Source organism: Nesoenas mayeri, assembly GCF_963082525.1.
Source record: "Nesoenas mayeri genome assembly, chromosome: 10".
Lineage (NCBI taxonomy): Eukaryota > Metazoa > Chordata > Aves > Columbiformes > Columbidae > Nesoenas > Nesoenas mayeri.
In genome coordinates, this window is record NC_137560.1 from 9,274,011 (window position 1) to 9,295,149 (window position 21,139).

Sequence of the window (21,139 nt, forward strand, 5' to 3'; positions counted from 1 at the left end):
CTGAATATTGACTGCAGCGAGTGAATGCAGTTGTCAGTGCTGGCGACACAGCAGGGTGGTGGCAGAAGTTGTCAGAAGGGAGAGAGAGGGGCTGATCTCCAGCTCTACTTGTATAAACAAACATTTGAGGATGTTCCTGTCTAGTAACAGCATGTTAGTAGCTGTTGGTGATTTATATTTTCTTTTAAAATACAGTTGCAATATTTTGAATAAAATAGAAGCCGCATGTAGCTGGTTTGTAGCCTGTCGTAACTGAGTATAACTGGAATCTTAAGGTGCTGGTATGAATTATTTTTCCATCCACACAGCAGAGCAAGCACAGTATTAATATGCAAAGTAATATTATGGTTGTAGCAAAATGCATAGCGTGCTTTTTATTTAAATCTATATATAGCCCATAGTGTTGAATGTACAGTCACGTACTTTTGGTACCGCCATTCAATTAGATTAATGTAATATTATCAGAGGGTTTATCAGGAGAGTAGCTTTTCTTCATGGTCATTTTTTTGCTCATTTTTGTGCCTGCCTTTTATGTTAACCCCGCCTGTGCAAGGGGATACCTTTGAAATGTATCGTGGCCTAACGCTTTGCCGTTTCAGTTGTATTTGCTGTATCTGCGCTAACACTTATAAACAATGACAGTTGACCTTTGAAGAATCAATGGCTAGATGCATGTGTAATTAGAGAATTAATAGTGGTATGTCTCATTTATTTACCTCGGGTTGTAAAGTCATATTGAGTGCTTGGCGGTGATTTGAATACTGCTACAATAAATGAAATTCAGAACTACAGCAAAGTTATTTTTGAGAGACCTAGTTGATTCACTGCAGTAGAGAGGCTTGGAGCAAAATAATATTAATGTGGTGTACGCTCTCTGGGAATGGAGAAGCAAGAGTGCTCGGAGAGCTAACTACTTCACCACATTTACTGTATGTCCAGTGTGCAAACTCTTACAAAAGAGCACATCTCTCTGTTAACCTGTTCTTTTTATCTTTGTCCATTCTACTCTTTCTCCTGTTTTACCTTTAAAATGTGTGCTTAAGAAATCTGAAGCCTCGTGTGTCAGCAGGAAATGGGTTTCAGAGTGTGACTCTGACAGCAGCCGCAGGCAGTCCTCTCTGAGTCCTCTTCATTCTCATTTACACTGGCAAGATACCAAAGATCTGCTGTAGCTTTGGCCATTTCAGAGGGTAAGCTGAGTAGAGATTGGAAGACTGGAGAGAAGTGGATAGAGAAGGGCCCCTCAGTGTGGACAGTAAAACCCTGTAGGTTTAGTGAAAGGATGAGATGGCACAGGCGGGAGTGTTGCAGAATCGTGCTGCTTGGCTGGTATTAGCGCGGGGCTGGCTGTCTACCTGAGACTGATGGACCTGCCAGTTAACACCAGCTGTGAGAGCAGCTTGGACAGCTCTGCAGGAACCGAGATGACAGTTTGTTTCAATGCAGCCTCCAAGCAGATTTAATTTCTAGTAGCCTAAGCTGGATTTGAAATAAAAGCAGAAAAGTGAAACAATTAGTGATGACCCACCTGTGCCTACCCTGGTTTTACCGCTTCTCTATAGACTGACACTTGAGTACTAAACAATTAGTGCAGAAATGTGTTCCATATTTTAAGGAAAAAGTTCAGTGCTTTCTTTGAGATTTGCATGTGTGGGTTTCCCTGTTTGCTGGGCTGCCATTGCAAAAAGACGCATGCTGCTTGCTGCAGCCTGACTGACTGGCAGCGCTGGTGTGTGAAGAAGAGAACCTCGATAATTTCAATTCCTTTAGCGTTCTGACACGAAGGATGGCTTTATCCCTCATGAAGAGATCTGAAAACAGATAGAGATTGTTAACATCGAATTAATATTCGATGCAATATTCGATGCAATTATTTGCAATAGTGCAAATAATCAGGATGTAATAAAAGACAAAATGTCCAAAGTCATAGTCCTCCTCTTTTTTTTTGTAGCATAGGGCAAGGAGGAGATGAAAGAAACATTATCCAAGCCTCCTTTTGCCATCAACCCCTCTTGAATAAAGAAAAGAGTGACTGGAAGAGTTGCTCTGGTGTTAGTTTCCGTGCATCAGCATGAATTTAGATTCCAAGGCTTATTTGTAGGATTCAGCATTTTTGTAATGGCTACATGCAGAGGAAAGAAGGCAAAAGAAGTTAGACATTTACCCACTCAGGCCTGAACGGAGACTCTTTTTCCCAGCTAGAAAAATAAATAAGGCTATATTTAAATGCCTGTATATCAGTATTATATGTTGAGGACCCTTAGGACTGAAAGTTTATGCTGGTCTCATTTCTGTTTCAATAGTGGGAAGCCCTCCTGTGAGGAAGATAGTATAGAGATTATAAAACTGATTGTTTATTGAAGGAAAGCTCAGATTCTGGAACTGGTGCAAGTACTAGGTGCTTGCAGTGTTGGATGCTGCTTTACTGTGCCGTGCAGTAGGTGAGAACTGAGCCTGTAACAGGTCTAATCTAAGCACAACTGTTTGGAACTGGGAGGAATTGCTGAAGTTTAAAATAAATAAAAAAGCATATGTGGGGGTCTTAATCCCATATGTAGGGAACAGACAGCAGGTGTAGTAGTAATCTGTGTCATCTGCTCGTGCATATTAAAGAGGTCACAATGAAGTCATTGCTTCCTGTCTGCAGCATGTTTCATACCCCTGCCCATGGATAACTTCTCTCTCTGTTGTTACAGTTTCAGAGTCCAGAAAATCATTTGATGCTCCCTGGAGTCCTTAGAAGGCTCTTTCCTGTAAAGATCAGACCATTAAGGTCTGAGGGTTCCAGCTGCCCTTCCTTCTTTACACACGACTGAATCAATGGAAAAGCAGTTAGAAGATACTGTGTCACATTTTAGTCTCCTTTTTTTTTTTCTTTTCTATTAAGAGATTCTACACAAGGAGAAGTTTCCCAGAGCTGGCCTTCCAGGATGCAGTTTAGAATATGTTCTGTTTTGCAGGCGCTTGCTAACCTGATTTAGGCCACTACCCAGAATTTTGAGGTCAGGCCTCGCTGCACCGCCAGTGCTGAGTGAGCAGGGTGTCCCAGAGGGTCTCCTGACATCTGCCCTGTCATTCCTCCAAAACAGGCCGAGTACAGCCTGTGATGCAGCTCCCTTCTCCTTCTGGCTTTTTCAGATGTTGAGAAGAGTATGAATCACTGGGCGTTAAGGCTCAAGAGCTCTTGTACTTTCTTGCTGTCCATTGCCCATTTTTGGTTATCTCCCTGTGAAGGGCTGTTAGTATTTGCTTCATCTGCTTCTTTCAAGCAGTGGTTTGGTAATGCTGAGCTCCAGCAAAAATAGAGTTTTCTACTGTGCAGCTCCTATTCTAAACTCTGGTGCCCAACCACACACATGAGCATCCCCTCACTGATATGCAAAGGCTGCTGTGCATTGTGCATTGGATCGCTGATCTGGCTTCATGAAAAATTGGGAGATGGGTCATTTTTCTTGGGTTTGTCTTGTTTTGGAGTTCGGTTAGTTCATGATCCTGCCCACAGTCCATCGTGACAAGCTGTCACTCAGCTGAACTGTGTGGGAGCTCTAGGGGGTGGACGGGAGGCTCCTTGGGCTGATACTGTGTGACAAAGCTGTTTTTTCCTCAAACCAGTGCGAGCCAGCAGTGCTGGAAAACTTACCCGAAACTCTGGGTTTATTCACAGCTACCTCTGCGCTTTGATAGAATGTTAGGGGAACCTGGTCATAGTCTTATCAAAGCTTTTGCAGCAATAGAAGCACAGTCTTCAGACTCAGGAAGATGGCAGAATGTCCATTTATGTTTTTTTCAAGTAGGCTTAGATTTTCAGTCTGTGCTTCTAAATCATCACCTAAATTTTTTAGAGGTTGGTGCTTTCAACCTTGCCTGGCTTTCATTTTACAGGTGTCTGCATCTCTAAGGTGTCTTAGAAGATATAGTTATGGCTTCCAGTTTTAGATAAAAGGAAAAGATTCAGAAGGAGAAATCCAAAGGTTAACAGTTGGTAGATAGATGTAGCTTGGTATGTGTATCTGCTCTTTATTTTTGCATTTCCTTTTCTCTGCTTCTCCAGGTGTCATCTTGACATGAGTACATCTAAGGTTGGCACTAAGAAGTATTTGAAACTTGCTTGTAGGGATGAAGAAAAGAAGCTACAGCATCCTTGTGTGTATCAAAATGCCTTGTAAAAGCTCTTTAGAGACTGAGAATTCAATTCTGTGAAACAATTTTCATAAGTACTTGGTACAAACATGAAAAATGACATATCTGCACACTGTGCAAGCACAAGAGACACAGTTTATAGTGCAGTTAACATTAGTAAATAGAATGGTTATGTCTAATTAGTAGCGCAGGATAGGTTTTTGAAGGGTCCTGCTAAGAACTGGCATTAAACCAGTAACATCCAAGCAGTAAAGCTGTAATGCTTTTCTAAATGGCCTGGTTAGTCCTAAGGGTGTTTGGGCTTTATTGTTGCACACATAGTTTAATGAACTTTGAAGAGACCTCTAGGCAACAGCCCAGACTCAGAAGGGCAGAGGGGAAAATGCTGATAGACAGTCCTACTGAGCTGGAACACAGCGGCTGTGAAGGAAAAGGCACTGAATGGGCTGATGGCTGAAAGAAGTAAAGCAACTGCGCTTGGACTCGCTAATGGGCTTTTTGTCCAAATTGGAGCCATCTCTTTCTTTAGGAAGTTATTTGTGTTGGAAATCAGGCCGTAGCCAGGCTGCAGCAGGAAGGAAGAGGCGGATGGTTAGTGATCTCACAAGGGTGTGCTCGGGGTGCAGAACGGCAGCTGTGGAAGAAGTAGGTTGGCTGCAAGGGCATTGAACTTGGCAAGAAAGCGTCTTCAGCTCCTTGCACTGCTGGAAATCTGGTGTCACGCTGCGGCCTTTGGAGCAGAGCTGAGGGAGCCTGCAGGGTGGTCACGGCGCTGCGGCTCGCTGCCCGCTCAGCTGAGGAGCCAGCAGCCCTCCTGAGCCCGCTCATCCCCTCCTGCAGCCTCGCAGCGCTTCACGAAAACACAAAAATGGGCACTTGGCAGAGGAGTACCTGTCACCCTTTGCCTGTTCCCAGCCTGGAAAAGAAGCCTCTTACCTTCTATCCAGCAGTTCCCAAGCGCTTCCCCAGCATTTCATAAAGTGTACAGGCCTTTCCTGCTGTGCTACTGTGTCTGTTTTGCTGAAAGAGATCTTTAAGCAGCAAAGAGGTGTAAGCTTGTTTTTTTTGTTGGTTGGTTTTGTTGTTTTTCCCCCCAGAGGTGCAAGTTGTCTGTATTTGAGTCAATAAAGAAACCAGTATTTGTGTCTGCCTTCCTGTAACCTTTAAATTGTGCGCTTCCCTGTATTGAGAGGTGCCTGTGACACTATTTGTGCCTTAGCTTGGCAATTGGATGGAAAAGCAATCTCGTTTTCTGGGCTGATTCATAGGTCCCTAATGACAGGTTACATGTTAATACTTGTTTTCAGCAATTATCATGCAGTTGTGTTTTGACTGGGGCTTGATAGCAAACATGAGTGAGAAGAGCTTCAGGCTAAGGCCTGATATTGCAGCAATGATACTTCTTGTTTGCCTGTTTGAAAACAGTTCCTGCACAATTATTGTAGTTTTTTTCTAAGGCAAATAGGTCAGAGGTGATTGCTGTTTGCTTGGTTTTTAAATTCAGTTTCAATGCATTTGATAATCCTTTATATAGCATCAGTTTTGTTGCTGCTCCATAATTACGATTATTTCTATAGAGCGTAAAGTATCGAACGTGGATCACAGCCATATTGTGTGGGAACTGAATAAATGCAGTAAAGAGAGCGTCTCTGTCACAAAGTGTTAGTGGTGTCTGGAGAGACAAGGCAGAGAAGAAAAGCTGTGATTCAGCAGCGTGCCCGTTGCACAAAAGCTCAGTTGCAGAGTCAGATACAGAGCAGCTCTTCAAATGGGAAGGGACACATTTCTTGTGTACAAGGTTGCATGATCAGGAAAGATGAGCACTCACCTCCCTTCTAGAGATTAGCGCCTTTAAAATAAACTGGCCTTGCATGTGACAGAGAACGAAGTTCAGGCATCTAGATAGTCAAAGGTCCTTTTCTGACCCTGATGGGCTCAGAAATTTGCATAGCATTTAAGAAGGACACTCGGAGTCAGCGTGAAAGTCTTTATTGTTTTAAATCTTACTGAACTTCTAGGATTTGCATTGCACCTAGAAGTCACTTTTCCCAGCAGGTGGGAGGGTTATTGTCCTTAGCAGAGGGATTTGTCCTCTGTTTGCAAGTACTGCAAAGAAGTAGGAAAAGAAATTGCTTTTTCCCATCCAGAGCTGGGTGAGATAGGTCTGTCTCCACCTCGGATTCAAAATCCCTCCTCACTTCCACTCGAGGTCCTTCCTGTTCCAAGGGACCAGTTATTTCTGTATTCCTCAATCTAGGAAGTTGAACAGGCAAGAGATGGCGAAAGTCTTTTAATCCTTTGGCTGGAGAAAGTGCAAAGAGTAGCCTTTGCCACCACCTTTGAGCTCAAGTACACGTAGGTACCAATTTAAAGCAGAATGACACTGGGTCACTGACATTGCTCTCTCCTATTTCTTTACAGCTGCTGTATGACAACCCGAAAGCCCGTCAGGAGGTAGAATATCATTGGCGAGCATCAGGGTGTCCCCACATTGTCCATGTCCTGGATGTTTATGAGAATATACATCATGGAAAGAGATGCCTCCTCATTGTCATGGAATGGTATGGACCAGCAGCAGCCCCCACCAAGCATTGCTCTTTGATGGGATAGAGGGAGGGGGAGAATGTGTTGGCTTAGATGAGAGTTGGGCGAGTTTTCTCAGCAGTGTGATTTTAGTTTGCACAGCAAACCTTTTGCTGTCTTTGTGGAACTGGTAGGGAAGTGTATAGCTGCTCCAGCTGTCTTCTGTGATGGAAGAATGAGGAGCCTTAACCAGAAGATAAATTCACTTCATACTCCATGACAATTGTCCTCATTAAAGCACTGACTAATTAATACAATCTTGAAAGATACGTCTCTAGAAGTATGATGCACTTTTTGATTGGCTTCCAACTTCAGATGTAAATCCTATGATCTGATATGATCCTTTTTGTTACTATTTTGACTCATAACTTTTCCTATTCTCTCCTTGATCTGTAATACCACAGTTCTTGTCTTCTTCACTGGGGACAAATTAATAATCCTTTTCAGTATCTTTGCTTCCTTTCTTTTTCTTCATCTCCAGCCCTTACCTGAAACAAGATTACTGTCAGTCTCTTAGTGCCAGCATACCTGACTTCCCAACTAGGTGTTTCATGTTCCATGTGTACCCTGGTACATTAAACCAAAAGCATGAAAACTCCTTGATCTTGGTTTGTTTCCTGTTTATTCCATATCAGAATGGCTTTGTGCATGGATTCAAATGACTCTGATGTTTAGGAAGCACTGGCATAGGAGACCTGTAATATCTTCTAATCTGTTCCTGCCATGGCTCAGCGTGAATATATGTATGCACAGTCAGGTGTTAATTTGATCTTTTCATGTAATGTGGGGGTTTTTTTGTGTTCTTTGTTTCAGCATGGAGGGAGGAGAGCTGTTTAGCAGGATCCAGGAGAGAGGAGATCAAGCTTTCACTGAGAGAGGTGAAAAGTCACAAGTCGAATTTTAAAGTTTGTGAAAGATTGCTTTTCCCTTTCTCTGTCTCCTTGCTTAGTTCCCTTACAGGAATTTTTCTTTGAGTTTTGTTTCTAATTTTTAATTATTTCTTTATTATTATTTTCTATCCAACTCTGTGTTAAATTTATTTTTTAAAGTTCCTGAAAATTGGAAATTACTAGAATTGGCCATGATCAGGCACAATGTGGAAGGTTTAGAGGAAAAATTTTCATACAAATCTGCTCAGCTTCTTCATTCCTGAACAACTGTAGCCCCTGTTACTCTAGTCCCCGCTCTCCTCCAGGCCACCTCTAACATGATCAGCGCAGCTCCTACTGTGATTTCTCTTCTGGCTGTCCCTCAAGCGGCATCATTGTGCACAGCTCTACTGTTAGATGATGAATACAATGAGCAGATCACATTTGATGAAACATCTCTTTTTCGAGGGCTTTAAAGTACTACTTGAAAGGAAGTGTTATTAGCCACACTGTAAACAAGCCTGCTCATCTATAATAGGCACTATGTGCAAGTTTAAAGACCTGCTATGAGTCAACGGCAGAGTTTGCAATAGGATAGTCTTGCCATTTTTATTGTCTCTGCTATTTATTATTTGCAGAGTACCACAGGTGCGCTTCACTCTGCTTCTCCTTGCCCATTCACAACAGACAGGAGCTTGCTTCTGCTCAGGAGTCAAAATATTGATGTTTGTAAGAAAATTTGTGAGAAAATGACTGGAAAAGGAAAAGTTTATACCTGAGCTTGTAAATCAGCGTGACTGTTCTGCAAGTCTGGTATAGAGGCCAGGCTTTTTTTTGTTCCTGTCTTTCCTAGCCTGAGATGAATCCTTTGAGTGCTGTGAGACTTATTTAAGGAAAATGAGCATTTTCAGGAACTTGATTTGTTCCTCCCTAAAATACAAGATTCCAGGGGGGAAACTGCTTCCATGATCATTAGTGACTCCACTCTGTTAAAACCATGATTTTTCTACATAAAATACTGTTAGATAACATTCTAAATACTTACTCAGAAATCATCTGAGAGTGTTAAACAAAAAAACACCCTCATACTTTCCTGAGATAAATGAGCCCTGTTCCACTGGATTCCCCAGGTTCACTGTCTGTTTATATATCAGCCAGTACCTCCCATTAGGAGCCAGGGGTTTTGGCTGAGGCCAGGAAAGACGAGGTTGTGCACGGTTTTCCCTGAAGTAGATGAGTGTTTATGCCTTCTGATTGTCCTCGCCTGAGATTCTGTAATTTCAGTCTCAAGCCATGCGACAAAGGATTCCAGGTTACAGTACCAGAATTTCTACCTTGTCTCTCACTACTGCAGCTGAGGTTTCTACTTGTGCAGAAAGCAGAGGGTCAGGTTGAAGTCACTAATTCTGTTTCATTGTCAATGGAGATGTAAAATGATGCTCACTTGGTACAATGGGAATGTCACTCCTCCTTGCTCTGAAACCCCTTCCAGACTTCAGGAGTACTCCTGTTGCAAGGCAGCTCACCAACCACTACAATTTCCTATTGGGGTTACGTTAAATTTTAGAAATGTATTGTTTCAAAGGTGGCAGTTTGGACTTTGCAGAATAGAACTGTTAATTTTTTTTTTCTCCTGAGGAAAATGGGGAATGAAGATGTGTCCTATCCTAAAATTACTATATGGTTGTGTTGCTCTATTTTTAGAAAATCTGTTAGATCCTCCCCTTGCCCCTGAACTAGAAGCTGAAAGTTAAACTTCTGTCTCAGACAATCAAGGACACGTCCTGGACAGTCGGGGAAATGTCTCAGTTGGGGCCCCTTTCTCCACAGTCTTGCATGTTGCTTGTGTACCTGCTCTGTTCTTACTGCTTTTCTGGTGAGCAAGTTAAAGCACAATTTTACAAGCTCATAAAGAGCAGGAGTCTGAACCACTGAGTTGCAGTGCCTGCTCAGGAGGAGGGCTGAGCAGCCGGGGAATTGAGGGCTATGGTTGCCTGCAAAACCAAAACACAGCTGTTAGGGCTAATTTTAGGTTTTCTAGTCTTGACGCTAGCCCTGTATTCCAGCAAGCTGTTTGTAAGTCATAAGCATTCCCAGGCATGTCCCTGAGTTACAGTGGGAATGTTAATGTGACCTTTCTTTCAAATTGTATTTAGAGGCTGCTGAGATAATGAGAGACATCGGAACAGCCATCCAGTATCTGCATTCAATGAACATTGCCCATAGAGATGTCAAGGTGAGGCCTGAAGGTGTGTGGGCAGGGTAAAACCAGCATAAAGCAGAAAAAAATATGGGCGGTGGTGGTTTAAATAGAACTAGGAGTACAATCAGATGGTCAAAGTGTTCCTATTCCTCTGCTAGTGTGAGGAAGGAACTGTTCACAACTAGTTTGCAACTAGTCACACATCTGAATATTAATGTGTCCTAATGACTTCCAGTTGTGTATGAAATGCAGAAGAATCTGGTGATAGTCAGATGGTTAATTAAAGAGGTACTACCAGCTTGCAATCCAGTTCATTAACAGGAAAATAACACTGCCTGAACTGAACTTATACTAGATGCTATACCTCTAAGTACAGTCATTGACAGATATTAGATGTTTTCACAATCATAATTGCCTAAAAAACAAAAACACCACCACCAAACTCCACATCAGAAACAGGAGAAACTGCATATATGGGAATTCCATGCATCTAATCCACTTTAATGGTATATGTAAACATTTGGGAAAATGGGAAGCTCTCAGTTACTACAGTGTGTTTTATTAGGTAAAGTTTGTACCCAAATCTTGTTATAGAGATTTGACAGGGTTTGTAGTATTGTATTTTGTTTTCCTTCTATAAAGCATACAGCACAAGGAGAGACAAGGTAGCTGCACCGAGGCATTTCTGGCACAGCCATATGGCAGCGACAGAGTGTGGGGAGAGCAGGTCACGTAATGACAGACTGAGGCGGCTGATTGATTCTGCAACTCTGAGCTTGTGAATTTTCTACAGATGCTTTTGTGTGGTTGGCTGGAGGGAAAACTGCCATTGCTTGGTATCACTGATGCTTGAGGGTTCTTTAGGTAGGAACTGAAGAATGACTTAACAGTTCAGAGACTAAAAATCTATGCATTTTTGTGGAGCTGTGTGCCAATGCCTATCATCAGCACAGATACTGAAGTGCTTAGCCCCAAGCACCACCTACATACACTCAGTGAACCAACGTAGAAATAGTTCAAATTGCTTAATAGATCCTAAACCCTGTTTTCTTTTAAGTCATTTCTTCTGTATGTCCCCTAACCCTGGCATGAGAGAGGGCATAGCTTCCTTAGGACTGAGAAATGGGAAAACATGTTTAAACAATTGCAGATTCTGCCATTGTCCCTGTGCACAAGAGCTTGTACTTCCCTCTGTGCCACTTCTGGTTCTGGAGAGCCTTCGTGGAGTGTGGAGCAAGAGTGGAATGAACTTGGGTTTCAGGAGACAGAGGTGGGGAGCAGGGAGGGGACTGGGTCTGTATCAGTTAATTCTGCTGGACTTTTGTCAGCTCGTGGAGGCTGGAGCTGGTGACTCCTCTTGTCTTCCACCTCAGCTACCTGAACAGAGTGTTGAGCACACAGAACAAGCCCAGTAAGTGCGGTGGACTAGAGAGAGGTTCAAGAAGCCAGACTTGACCTGATGAGAGTCTTGTGATTTCCTCTCTTAACCACCATGTTGAGAAAGATTTTGATCCTTAGTCTGGGCAAAAATGCTGGGAGGGAATGTTCTGCATGGCATGATGGGGATGTGAGAGAACTAAGAAGACTCAGATGTTAGTGGTGATCCAGGCAAATATGAATGGCTTGACCTTTCAGCTCATTAGAGACATTGCTTTATTGTCCACTTTATCCTTTCTCTTGGTGGTCTTTCAGCCTGAAAACTTACTTTACACCTCTAAAGAGAAGGATACTGTACTCAAACTCACAGACTTCGGCTTTGCCAAAGAAACCACTGTACAAAATGCGCTGCAGACCCCCTGTTACACTCCTTATTATGTGGGTAAGTTGTCCAAGATGCATTTCTTGTGTTTCAGTCTTTCATCCCTCTTATAATGGGCCTGTGGATGGTAGGAACAGATGGGAAATCTTCTGTTGTGGGTGTAATGCAAAGAGGTAGCCTGCAGAATTTAAACTGGCATCCAACCCAGAACTAGTCTGGTTCTGGTACAGTTCAGTGCTCCTGCTCTTGTCTTTGGTTGCAGAAGAAACAGCCTTAACAGGGGATGCAAATGAGGATCAAGGAGAAAGAACATGTTGCTTCTGATTACACTTGAAGTAATCCTGATGTTTCCTCTGAATGATGCAATAAAAGCCATAATTTGAACGCAGCTTCACGATTATTTGGGTGTTCCTTGCAAAACTTCCCTTAGCTTAACTAATGCAATAAGAGAACAAGGGTAGTGTCACCTCAGCTACAAAGCTTCTTAAAGCTGGCAAATAGAGGAATTAGTAATAAAACATAAATGTGACTTCATCACAGCTGAATTTGTACCTGCATTTTGTCCACAGGCGGAGCACAGTGCAATGAATGCCATAGTAGACTGTCCTTTATGCACTTATTTTAGAGTACATCCCTTTCAGTCTTTGGGCTAATAGTCATTCACCATATGGGCTGACTTGAGGCAGTCTGTGCTTGGAATTTCTTTGCAGAAAAAAGGGCTTACTTTTTTGGAAGAACTAATTGTCGTCTATGATGTACGTTTTTACAGGTTTTTTGTATTGAAAGATACTGTTATTCGTTGTTAGCAGAGAGTTACGATAGAGGGTTTTTTCTTTTTTTCTGATGATTTCTTCTATATTTTTGTAAGCTGGAATAAGCGATCAAATGTCAAGGAATTTAGGCATATATGTTTTTATGCCTTTATATTTGTATATAAACAGGCTGACATTTCCCTTCTCAACACCTTTTTATAAGCCAGCATGATTGCTCATATGCTTAGAGAATAATTTTCCTTACAAAAATAAAGCTACCTGCCCCGGGGCAGGGTGAAAAAGTCTCTTCTAAATGTATATCTCTATAATTTTGTTACTTAGTGAAAAAATGTAATGCTCTGGAGGCCAAAGGAAAATACATTGCTCTGTAGTTGCTGGAGCTAAACACACTCTACCCAGGTACTGATCAAAATTTTATCACAGCTCAAGTAGGTCCTTTCTGTTCTGATTTCTGGGACATTATACTCCTGCCTCTTTCAGTGCAGTGTCTCCCTGTACGCATTTAGCTGTAGCTCCTCCTGCTTTTTGATAGTCTTAATGTCTCTCTGCTCAAGAGTGTACTAAGGTGAACAGTATGGCATTTCGCCAGCTCCTTTCTTAAAGCCACATTAGTTGTGTTTAGGAACTTGTCAATAGAAAATACCACCCAGTTCCTGCACTGAGTTGCATTTTTTTAATGTCTCCAATATTTGTTGTTGAAGTGTGCTGCTTGGAGATGAAAGGAATAGCTGGTACTCTGTTAATTTCTGGTTTTAATTTTCATCAGCCCCAGAAGTCCTTGGTCCTGAGAAGTATGACAAATCATGCGACATGTGGTCGTTGGGTGTCATCACATATATTCTGTAAGTATTTGGAAAGAGGCCTGAACAGAAAAAGGACACATCTTATTAAATCTGCACTTAGAAATAATTAGTCAGTAGGATCCTGTAACTTGCAGAAGAGTGTGAGTTTGTATGGGACTTTTTAAGAGATGAAAGGCCTTTCCAAGTTATAAGAGTTCTTTTGTCTGCTCTTAACAGCCTGTGTGGGTTCCCTCCATTCTACTCAAACACTGGTCAAGCCATTTCTCCAGGGATGAAGAGAAGAATTCGGATGGGGCAGTATGGATTTCCCAATCCAGAGTGGGCTGAAGTATCAGAGGAAGGTAACAATGCTCACTGCTACTGATGAGTGTGTGCATGGTGTGCAGTGGTAGAGTGCTTATAAGAGACTATTTCGAAAGCCTGTCATGCCTTATTTTCCTTTTTTTATTTTTTTTTAGAATTTAAATTATTTTTTGTACTGTGATACAGAGAACAACTTGAAACTCAGACACTACCCAGCAACCTAAGTACTACAGAAAGTAAAGGACTACTGAAAACTTTCTTTCAAATTCCGACTAGTGCTAGTGAATGCCAAGATTAAACCCTCCGGAAACAAAAGTCTTTAATCCGGAGAAAGGAGGCTGCCGGGACAGCGGCAACGCAAGCTGAGTTGGAAGAAAGGCAAACTCTATCTTAAGAACTCGTTCAGTCTTTGCCCTCCTTGGTGCTGCAGCCAGCAAGGATGGCAGCTGTTCATGCTTGCTCTTTGTGATGAGGGAACTTGACAGCCACCACTTAAATCAAGGTCAACAACTTATTTTGTATAAGTCATTGACCAAAAGCTGCTGCTGTTCAACTGTGACCTGAACGGGCTCAAACCAATGTCGTGACAGTGGATGGTTTTGATTCCCTCGTGTTCTGACAGTCTCATAAGCTGGAAGCCTCACCTGCCCGTCATATTAGAGAGAAAGGTCAGCAGCCTCTGGCCACATGTTTTTTAATTTTTTTCCAACTAGCCTTTTATATTGCGGTTGCCAGTATCCCGTTGTTGTCTGCTGATTAGCAATAACAAATTATCGTTGGATATTACTGTGACCTGTGGCATTTTAACCGCTCACTGGATCTCATAGCTGCCTGTGCAGCACAGACTCTTGAACATTAATAAGGAAGATATTTTACTTATGGGTTTCTGGCTTCATATTTTGTCTGCCTTCGGTCTTGTTCATATTACAGAAGTTATTAAAATGTTGGGGGAGCTTGGTGAGAGCACATGTGCTTGGAAAATGTGTAGGGTTTCTGAATGCTTACCTGAAGGAAGATAGGTGCCTGCTACCTTTGAACCTATTAAATGAACTAGTTCAAGTGTATTCTTTTAGGCTGGTCAGGCACCTTCAGCAGACTGCTTCTTTTTGCCCTCCTTTGTTCTTGTCATGGTTTTCTTTATCTAAGTATTCTGTAATTGCACCATCTATGGAGGCTTCCTTTAAATTCCCCTCCATCTTCCTGTAATCAGCTGAACAGGCTCTTTATGTGGTCCCCTCCTTGTGATTCCTTGTACGTTTTACACTCCAGATAATTTCTTCTGTAAACCTCCTTTGCAGCCTCCCTCAACAAACTGAAATCTCAACTTGTACCTCTGGCAGCTGCTTACAATCATTTAGTCATCTTGCATTTGAAGTTTCTAAAAGAGAACTCTTATTCAAAATTTTTTCTATATTCTCCCCCCCAAAAAAATGTGTAAGTCTTTCTAAATAATGTCCCTTACATGTAGTGTTTCCTGTCTGTCTGCCTGCATTCATGGAGCTCTTTAGACTTTCTTCATCTCATGTCTCCATTACTTAGTACTCTTGCTTGGGCAGATACCATGTTCACAGAAAGCTGCTGCAAAGTCTGTTTTTGCAATTGATTTCCTTGACTTTGTTGTCCTTTCAGTGGCCTCTCCATTGTCCAATGAAAGTTTCTTGTTTTTTGTTTGTTTGTTTGTTTTTCTCCAACCTGTGCTAGTTTTTGTCTTCTGTCATTTCTCAAAACATCAGCTTATGCATTCATTCAGCCCATAATGCCAAGCTTGTCGCCATCTTTCAGACAGGCAGCTTGGCAGCTTTCTGTTCTGTTTCCTCATCTACAAGTTCTTGCTCTGAGAACAGTTGGTTTGAGGATGTAGACAGCATAGCTGGAATCCCAAGTCCTTTGTCTTTCCCTCTTACCTCTTGTTTCAGGTGTTTTCATGTTCTGCCTCTTTAAACATAATAACCTGCCCCACTGTACATGACTTCTTAACATGGTAACAGCAACAGGGAGGTGTTTTGAGTCCTCCAAAATTACCTTTCATCATTCAGCAGGTCTTTGTGTTCTCAAAGCTATTTGGGAATACAGTAGTAGACTACAACATGCCATGTTGGTCCTGTTTTTCAGCCAAACAGCTGATTCGCCATTTACTGAAGACTGACCCAACAGAGAGGATGACAGTTTCCCAATTTATGAATCACCCTTGGATTAATGTGAGTTTCATATCTCTTTTCACAAGGTGAATTCTTACATGTGGAATTTACATATAGCTCCACATAGCACAGCAAGAGAAGGATGATGATTACTGTTAATAACTTAATTAACCTACTGTGCCCTCTGCAGTGGGTCAGCTGCCTGTAGTACCACAATTCTTCTTGGTGTTACCAGAGGACACACCAAGAGAGACACCCACAATAGTGTCCTTGGAAGCAAAAGCCGAATGTATCTATATCTTCTGTGAGCTGGCAGTCACTGTTGACTCTGCACCATATGCATATGTTACTCTCTTTAAAAATATAAAAATAATCTGTATGTACTTACTTCATCAGTACAGGATTTAAAGAGATCTATTATTAGCGGTCTCAGGCACCAGTGTGCATAGCTGTGTCAGTGTGAACACAGCCCTGTGCTTAGTGGGAATTCTCATCCTTGGCAGAGTTTGGAAATGCATGAGGGAGGAGCAAGGGTCTCCCTTTAGTGCCCTGGGAGATGTTCCCAGATAGGCTCGTGCACAAAGCTATTGATGGTCCCAGTTCAGGTTTCATTCTATAAGTTGGTTACATTTACTTTTCCTTAAAAAATATTTTTGAGGAAAAAGAAAAAAATACTCTAATAATACAGTATTAATTATTTCAAACAAGAGACAAGAATCCCAGGAGTTATCAGGCTGAGTTTCAGGGTATCATCTCTGCTCTGCAGGTGTCACTCAATTGATTTTACTTCTCGCATTTGTGACTAAAATACCAGTTGTGGTTTTTTTGCTGCCCAAAAAATCACCAGCCAGGAACGTGTACTGTAGAATGCCCTTTTCTCCCATAGTGCTTTCTCTGTCTATGCTGAGCCTCAGAGGAAGGAGCAGAAACAGAGGCATGACTAGTAGTCAGCATTTCTGTAATGCCTGTTTGGAGATCTGAAAGCCCTCAAAATCGTGTAGAAATGTAGCTGTATAATATCCAGATGAAGCAGATAGGTGTCTTCATTTAGAGTTGGGAAAGCTGAGAAATTAAGGTTACAAAGAATCTGTAGAACTGGGACAGAGCCTAGACAATGTCTTTAAGTCTTTTTTTTTAACCAAATAAAAATGTAGTCACTGCTCAGAATAAATACTTCCAGCTTTAAGTGTGTGAAGACCCAAGAAGGAGGTGTTCCAGGAGTCAGCAGGTGATGAATTTCACAGAATGAGTGCCTAATAGCTAAGGAAGCTGCCACCTAGAGCGATACATGGTACTTGAAATGTGCATATAACCAATTAATAAGGAGGAGATTAGAGACAAGATCTATAGACTCTGCTGCACCAAAGAGCCGTGTGAGAATACTGTTCCTGGAAGAATGCTCTAGGAGCTGCAGATCGGCATTTTTTTCTGCTGAACCTATTGTTCCCATGAGGCAGAGGGAGAGGGAAAGACCAACATAGTGAATGTCTATGTTCTTCCTTTTCTTTTTGTAAATTCTTAAGTGAGAAGAGGAGATGTGTCTCAGAAGCAGCGGAGGAGGGCGTTTGTCTCTCTGCCTTTTTTCTTTTTTCTTCTTTATTAGGTGGATGGCAGATATATTATTGCGGACTATGCAAAAATTATCAGTTTAGGTGGAGCACATAATCCTCTAGTTAGATTGAAGATAAGATGTATTTAACAGGAAGTAGCTCACACCAGATAGGAGGGCACCTTCAACATCTGTTCAAGGACAGCACTAAAACCAGTCTGCTGGTTTTCCATTTCTCTCCTCCCAGTTGTACTTGGTAAAACTATACCCTGGCCAGTGTATGTCCTTTTCCAGAGGATGCAGGAGTCATGATTTCTGCTGCTGTAACCACTGCAGTGGTGCTGTTAGCTCCGTGGGGTATGAGCACTGCTTCCTTTGTAATGTGTATTTTACGATCGCATACACAGGCATCTCCTTAGACTTTGTTGCCATGCAGCCGTGTCTGGTGTCAGATGCCACAGCAGACAGCAAGTTTGGATAGAAAGCCTAAGGAAGGTAGAATATCCAAATGAAAGTATAGCTTGGACTGTGAATTGGCAAGGAATATCATGATTCTTGCTGAATTTAGCAAAGGAACTGTGCTTCGCGCTTTAGAAGTTGTACCTTATTCTGATTTAAAATACCTACTGATCTTTCATGGCAAGATCTCTGTTTTATATAGAAGAGAATCTCAAGCAATGCACTGTCTTCTGAACAATCTGATAAATGGTAATCTCAGTTAATGATTATTTACAAGAAAATTTCTCCTACATCAAATCCTAGAAGATAAAAGTCAAATTAACCACTATAAAATAGAGAATACTGAACAGAGCAATGACAGTTCAAATCTAAAATGTACACACAATTTTATCCAGCATGGGATTATTGTTTGCACTGGAAGGGAACAGAGTGAAAGAAACTCAGCACTGATTTTATTATTTAGAGATGCTGTCACGTGAGCATCTTCAAGCTCACACATGGATTAGCTTGTGGAGTGCCTGGAAACACAAATAATGAGGGCCACCAAAGGATATTAGATAAAGTTTTATGCCCTCCGTATACATAGAAGAGCAAGCAGTCACTTCCCGAATGTGATTTTGCAGAACATGTCTTTTGGTATTTTTGCCTTTTCTCAGAGGTCAATGTCAGTGCCACCGACTCCTCTTCATACTGCTCGGGTCCTGCAAGAAGATAAAGACCACTGGGATGAAGTTAAAGTGAGTCAATCATAGTTCAGATTTCTTTAAATCAAATCTGATAAGAGATTAAATGGGCTGTTTTCTCTGCATATGTGTATTTCCTTGGAGATTATGGCTATTTTGAATACAAGCATGTTAAACAAGGGAAGCATAAACAGTCCCGGTTAGAACAGTAGTGTATGTGTTTAAGAAAGAAGAATGCTATTTGAGCGTCACCCAAAAGCCATACAGCTGTGCCAGATACCAGCATAGATGATGTTTATGATCAAAGCTGTTAATGATGCTTCCTGCTGAGCCACTGCATGTAACCAGAGGAGAAGGGACAGTGCTGAGGGAACTTGACGTTCATTATAGTGAAGTGAAGAATTTGATTAAAAAGTAGGGGGATGGGATGGGAGGGTTGAGCTGCATTCTGGTTTTCTACTCTGTTCTTCTATTGTAAAACAACACTGAGTGATTTTAGCCTTGTCTTGTTTTGACATTTGGCAGTGGGAGATAAAAATGTATCTGTCTTTCCCTTAATCTAACCAGGTGCCTCACCTACTGTTCGTACTGATGACAGTTGAATGCTTCCTGCAAAGTGAAACTATAGGGCAGACTAAAAGTTGTTTGCAAGCCTTAACTCATTCCTGCTGGCCTTTATCAGGTTGGCATGCTTTTACAATTAATTCCAATTTTTTTTTTGCACTTGCAATACGTGGCATTTTGATAATTGCAGCATTCCTGTAGTGTGTTTTGCTGATTACTGATTTAAGTTACTGATGTACAGTCTCAGCTATTGAACTATTTAATCATAAAAATTTTGTAGAATCTAGACAGCATTCGCTTCCTGAGTCAAAGAGATCAAACAGATAGTTTCACTTGGCATTCTTCATTTCCATGTTCCTGAGAACTTCTTATGCTTGTGCTTTGTATAGGTCCCAGAGGTATTCCCTTGGGCCACTGGCATTCCCATAATATTTAATAATTTTTCATTTCCTGAACTAAATGCATAGACATTCATTTACTTAAGCAAATTTTTTGCTCACAGCATTATCAAAAAGTTCAAAATTTGCCTGCATATAAATGTTACTAAGGAAGCATGTGAATTTGAAGCACATATTTTTAAACCAACTTTGTGTGGACTCTCTGCTAGTTCTGCTGCCATAGTTGGTCCCGGAGCAAGGAAGGCAGTGTGCTCAGCTGGGTGTCAGGAGCCCGGGCGAGGGAGCTGTCGAAGGCCCAGGGCCAGCCAGTAAGACATGCTGGGCATAGGGATGCGGTGGAATTTAGGCCAGTGGAGTGTGGTCCTGCATGCCCACGTTGGAAACACTCTGTGAATAGTTCCTCCTGAATGAGTCTGTGAGTAGAACGAAGCCTTTAGTCATAGTCCAGTGCAGCAGAAAGGGGTCGGCTATTTCTGGCCACAGCGTAGCAGAGGGTTCCTTTCTATACGTTCATCTCCAGGCTAGAGAGCGGGGTGGCTGTGTGCTCTCTGTCTCAGGGTTTTCAGTAAATTGCTTCCTTGTTTTCAGGAGGAGATGACCAGCGCTCTGGCTACCATGAGGGTGGACTATGATCAGGTGAAAATTAAAGACTTGAAAACATCCAGCAACCGCCTCCTGAACAAACGCCGCAAGAAGCAGAAGCAGGCAGGCACCTCTTCTGCAGCCCAAGGGTGCAATAACCAGTGAGAAGAGAAGCCAAGGACCTGTGGGTAGAGGGTAAAAGTTAAAATGAACAATTTAAAATCAGTATGATCAACCCTGTCCCTACCACAAAGGCAATGAGACCGTGAAGAAGCTATGCTGCAAAGAGGGAGCAGTGTGAAAGATTACATTTTTATAACTTGAATCAGGGCTTTGTTTTTAAAGGCTAATGTGTATGGCATGATTCTGTTGCATACTGCTAGGGAAAGTACAGTAATACTAGAAATGTTACGGGTTTTTGTTTTGGCTTTAGCTGTATCGGAGGAAGGGAGAGAACAGGCGGCAGTCTCAGCATACTAATGCACTGAGGCTTTTACAGCCATCTACAAGAGTAACTTCTGTACCATTTTAAAGTTGGGAGTAGAAAATATGCCAGGTGTTCTGCTAGGAGTGTTTTATTAGTTCAGACATGAGTACTGAGAAAGGAGAAAAATGTCACTGCTCTTTATACGAGTAGCACAGGTGCGTGTCTATTTTGGATGCATCGGGACAGCATTTCGTGTTAGAACTGGTAAGAATAGTCAATATTTCCAAACTTACCTCCTGTAGTTACAGAATATCACCTGAAGAGTAAACGGTTATTCCTGATACAGGAAAAATCATCCATACATTTCCATTTTCATAAAGCCTTCATGTAGTCCTATGTGAAGATTTGGGTTGTTCTGGATTCTTATTGATAACATGTAAATTTTCTAAACTGTAACCATTATATTGTGTCTATGCCACGGTCACATCCCTCTCTTGTAATGTTTTTAGTTTAAATGGTGCTTTATGTGAAGAGTTTTAGTAAGGATTTAGTTAGTTGAAAGCATCCTGCAGAGAATATTGCTGTTCCTCTTGGATCCACAACATCTAGGGTGTGCAACTGGGCATGCAGTTGTATACAAGAGACTGCTCTAGAAGAGAGACTTCTGAAGTTCGGGAAGAAGTGGCAAGTGCGTGTTCTCGGAATGGACCTCGGTGTCTGCCAGCATCCCTTCTGGTAACTATCTCCAGATCTCATGCCTGAGATGCACTGATCACAGCAAATTTTGGTGTACTGGGGTTGGATTGTTTCTTGGAGTCCGGGAGGGAGAAGATGCTGTTTTATTTGCAGTGTTCTGTCGGTGTTTCTGGATCCAAAGATTTTCACCCCTAAGGGAGATTGCCTATA

At 41.9% G+C, this 21,139-nt stretch overlaps 1 protein-coding gene across 1 annotated transcript in view; it reads left to right on the plus strand.

Moving 5' to 3' along the window:
* The window catches only part of MAPKAPK3 (MAPK activated protein kinase 3), a gene marked incomplete at both ends in the record, with an annotated part of 44,497 nt that extends 24,526 nt beyond the window's left edge, over nucleotides 1-19,971 (plus strand). The window contains 9 exons of the mRNA XM_080350689.1: nucleotides 6,562-6,701; nucleotides 7,537-7,601; nucleotides 9,749-9,828; nucleotides 11,488-11,614; nucleotides 13,094-13,169; nucleotides 13,347-13,471; nucleotides 15,546-15,631; nucleotides 18,236-18,316; nucleotides 19,813-19,971. Of these exons, the coding sequence (XP_080206815.1) occupies nucleotides 6,562-6,701; nucleotides 7,537-7,601; nucleotides 9,749-9,828; nucleotides 11,488-11,614; nucleotides 13,094-13,169; nucleotides 13,347-13,471; nucleotides 15,546-15,631; nucleotides 18,236-18,316; nucleotides 19,813-19,971 (939 nt within the window). The remainder of the gene's footprint in view (nucleotides 1-6,561; nucleotides 6,702-7,536; nucleotides 7,602-9,748; nucleotides 9,829-11,487; nucleotides 11,615-13,093; nucleotides 13,170-13,346; nucleotides 13,472-15,545; nucleotides 15,632-18,235; nucleotides 18,317-19,812) is intronic.
* Nucleotides 19,972-21,139: the final 1,168 nt, after the last annotated feature.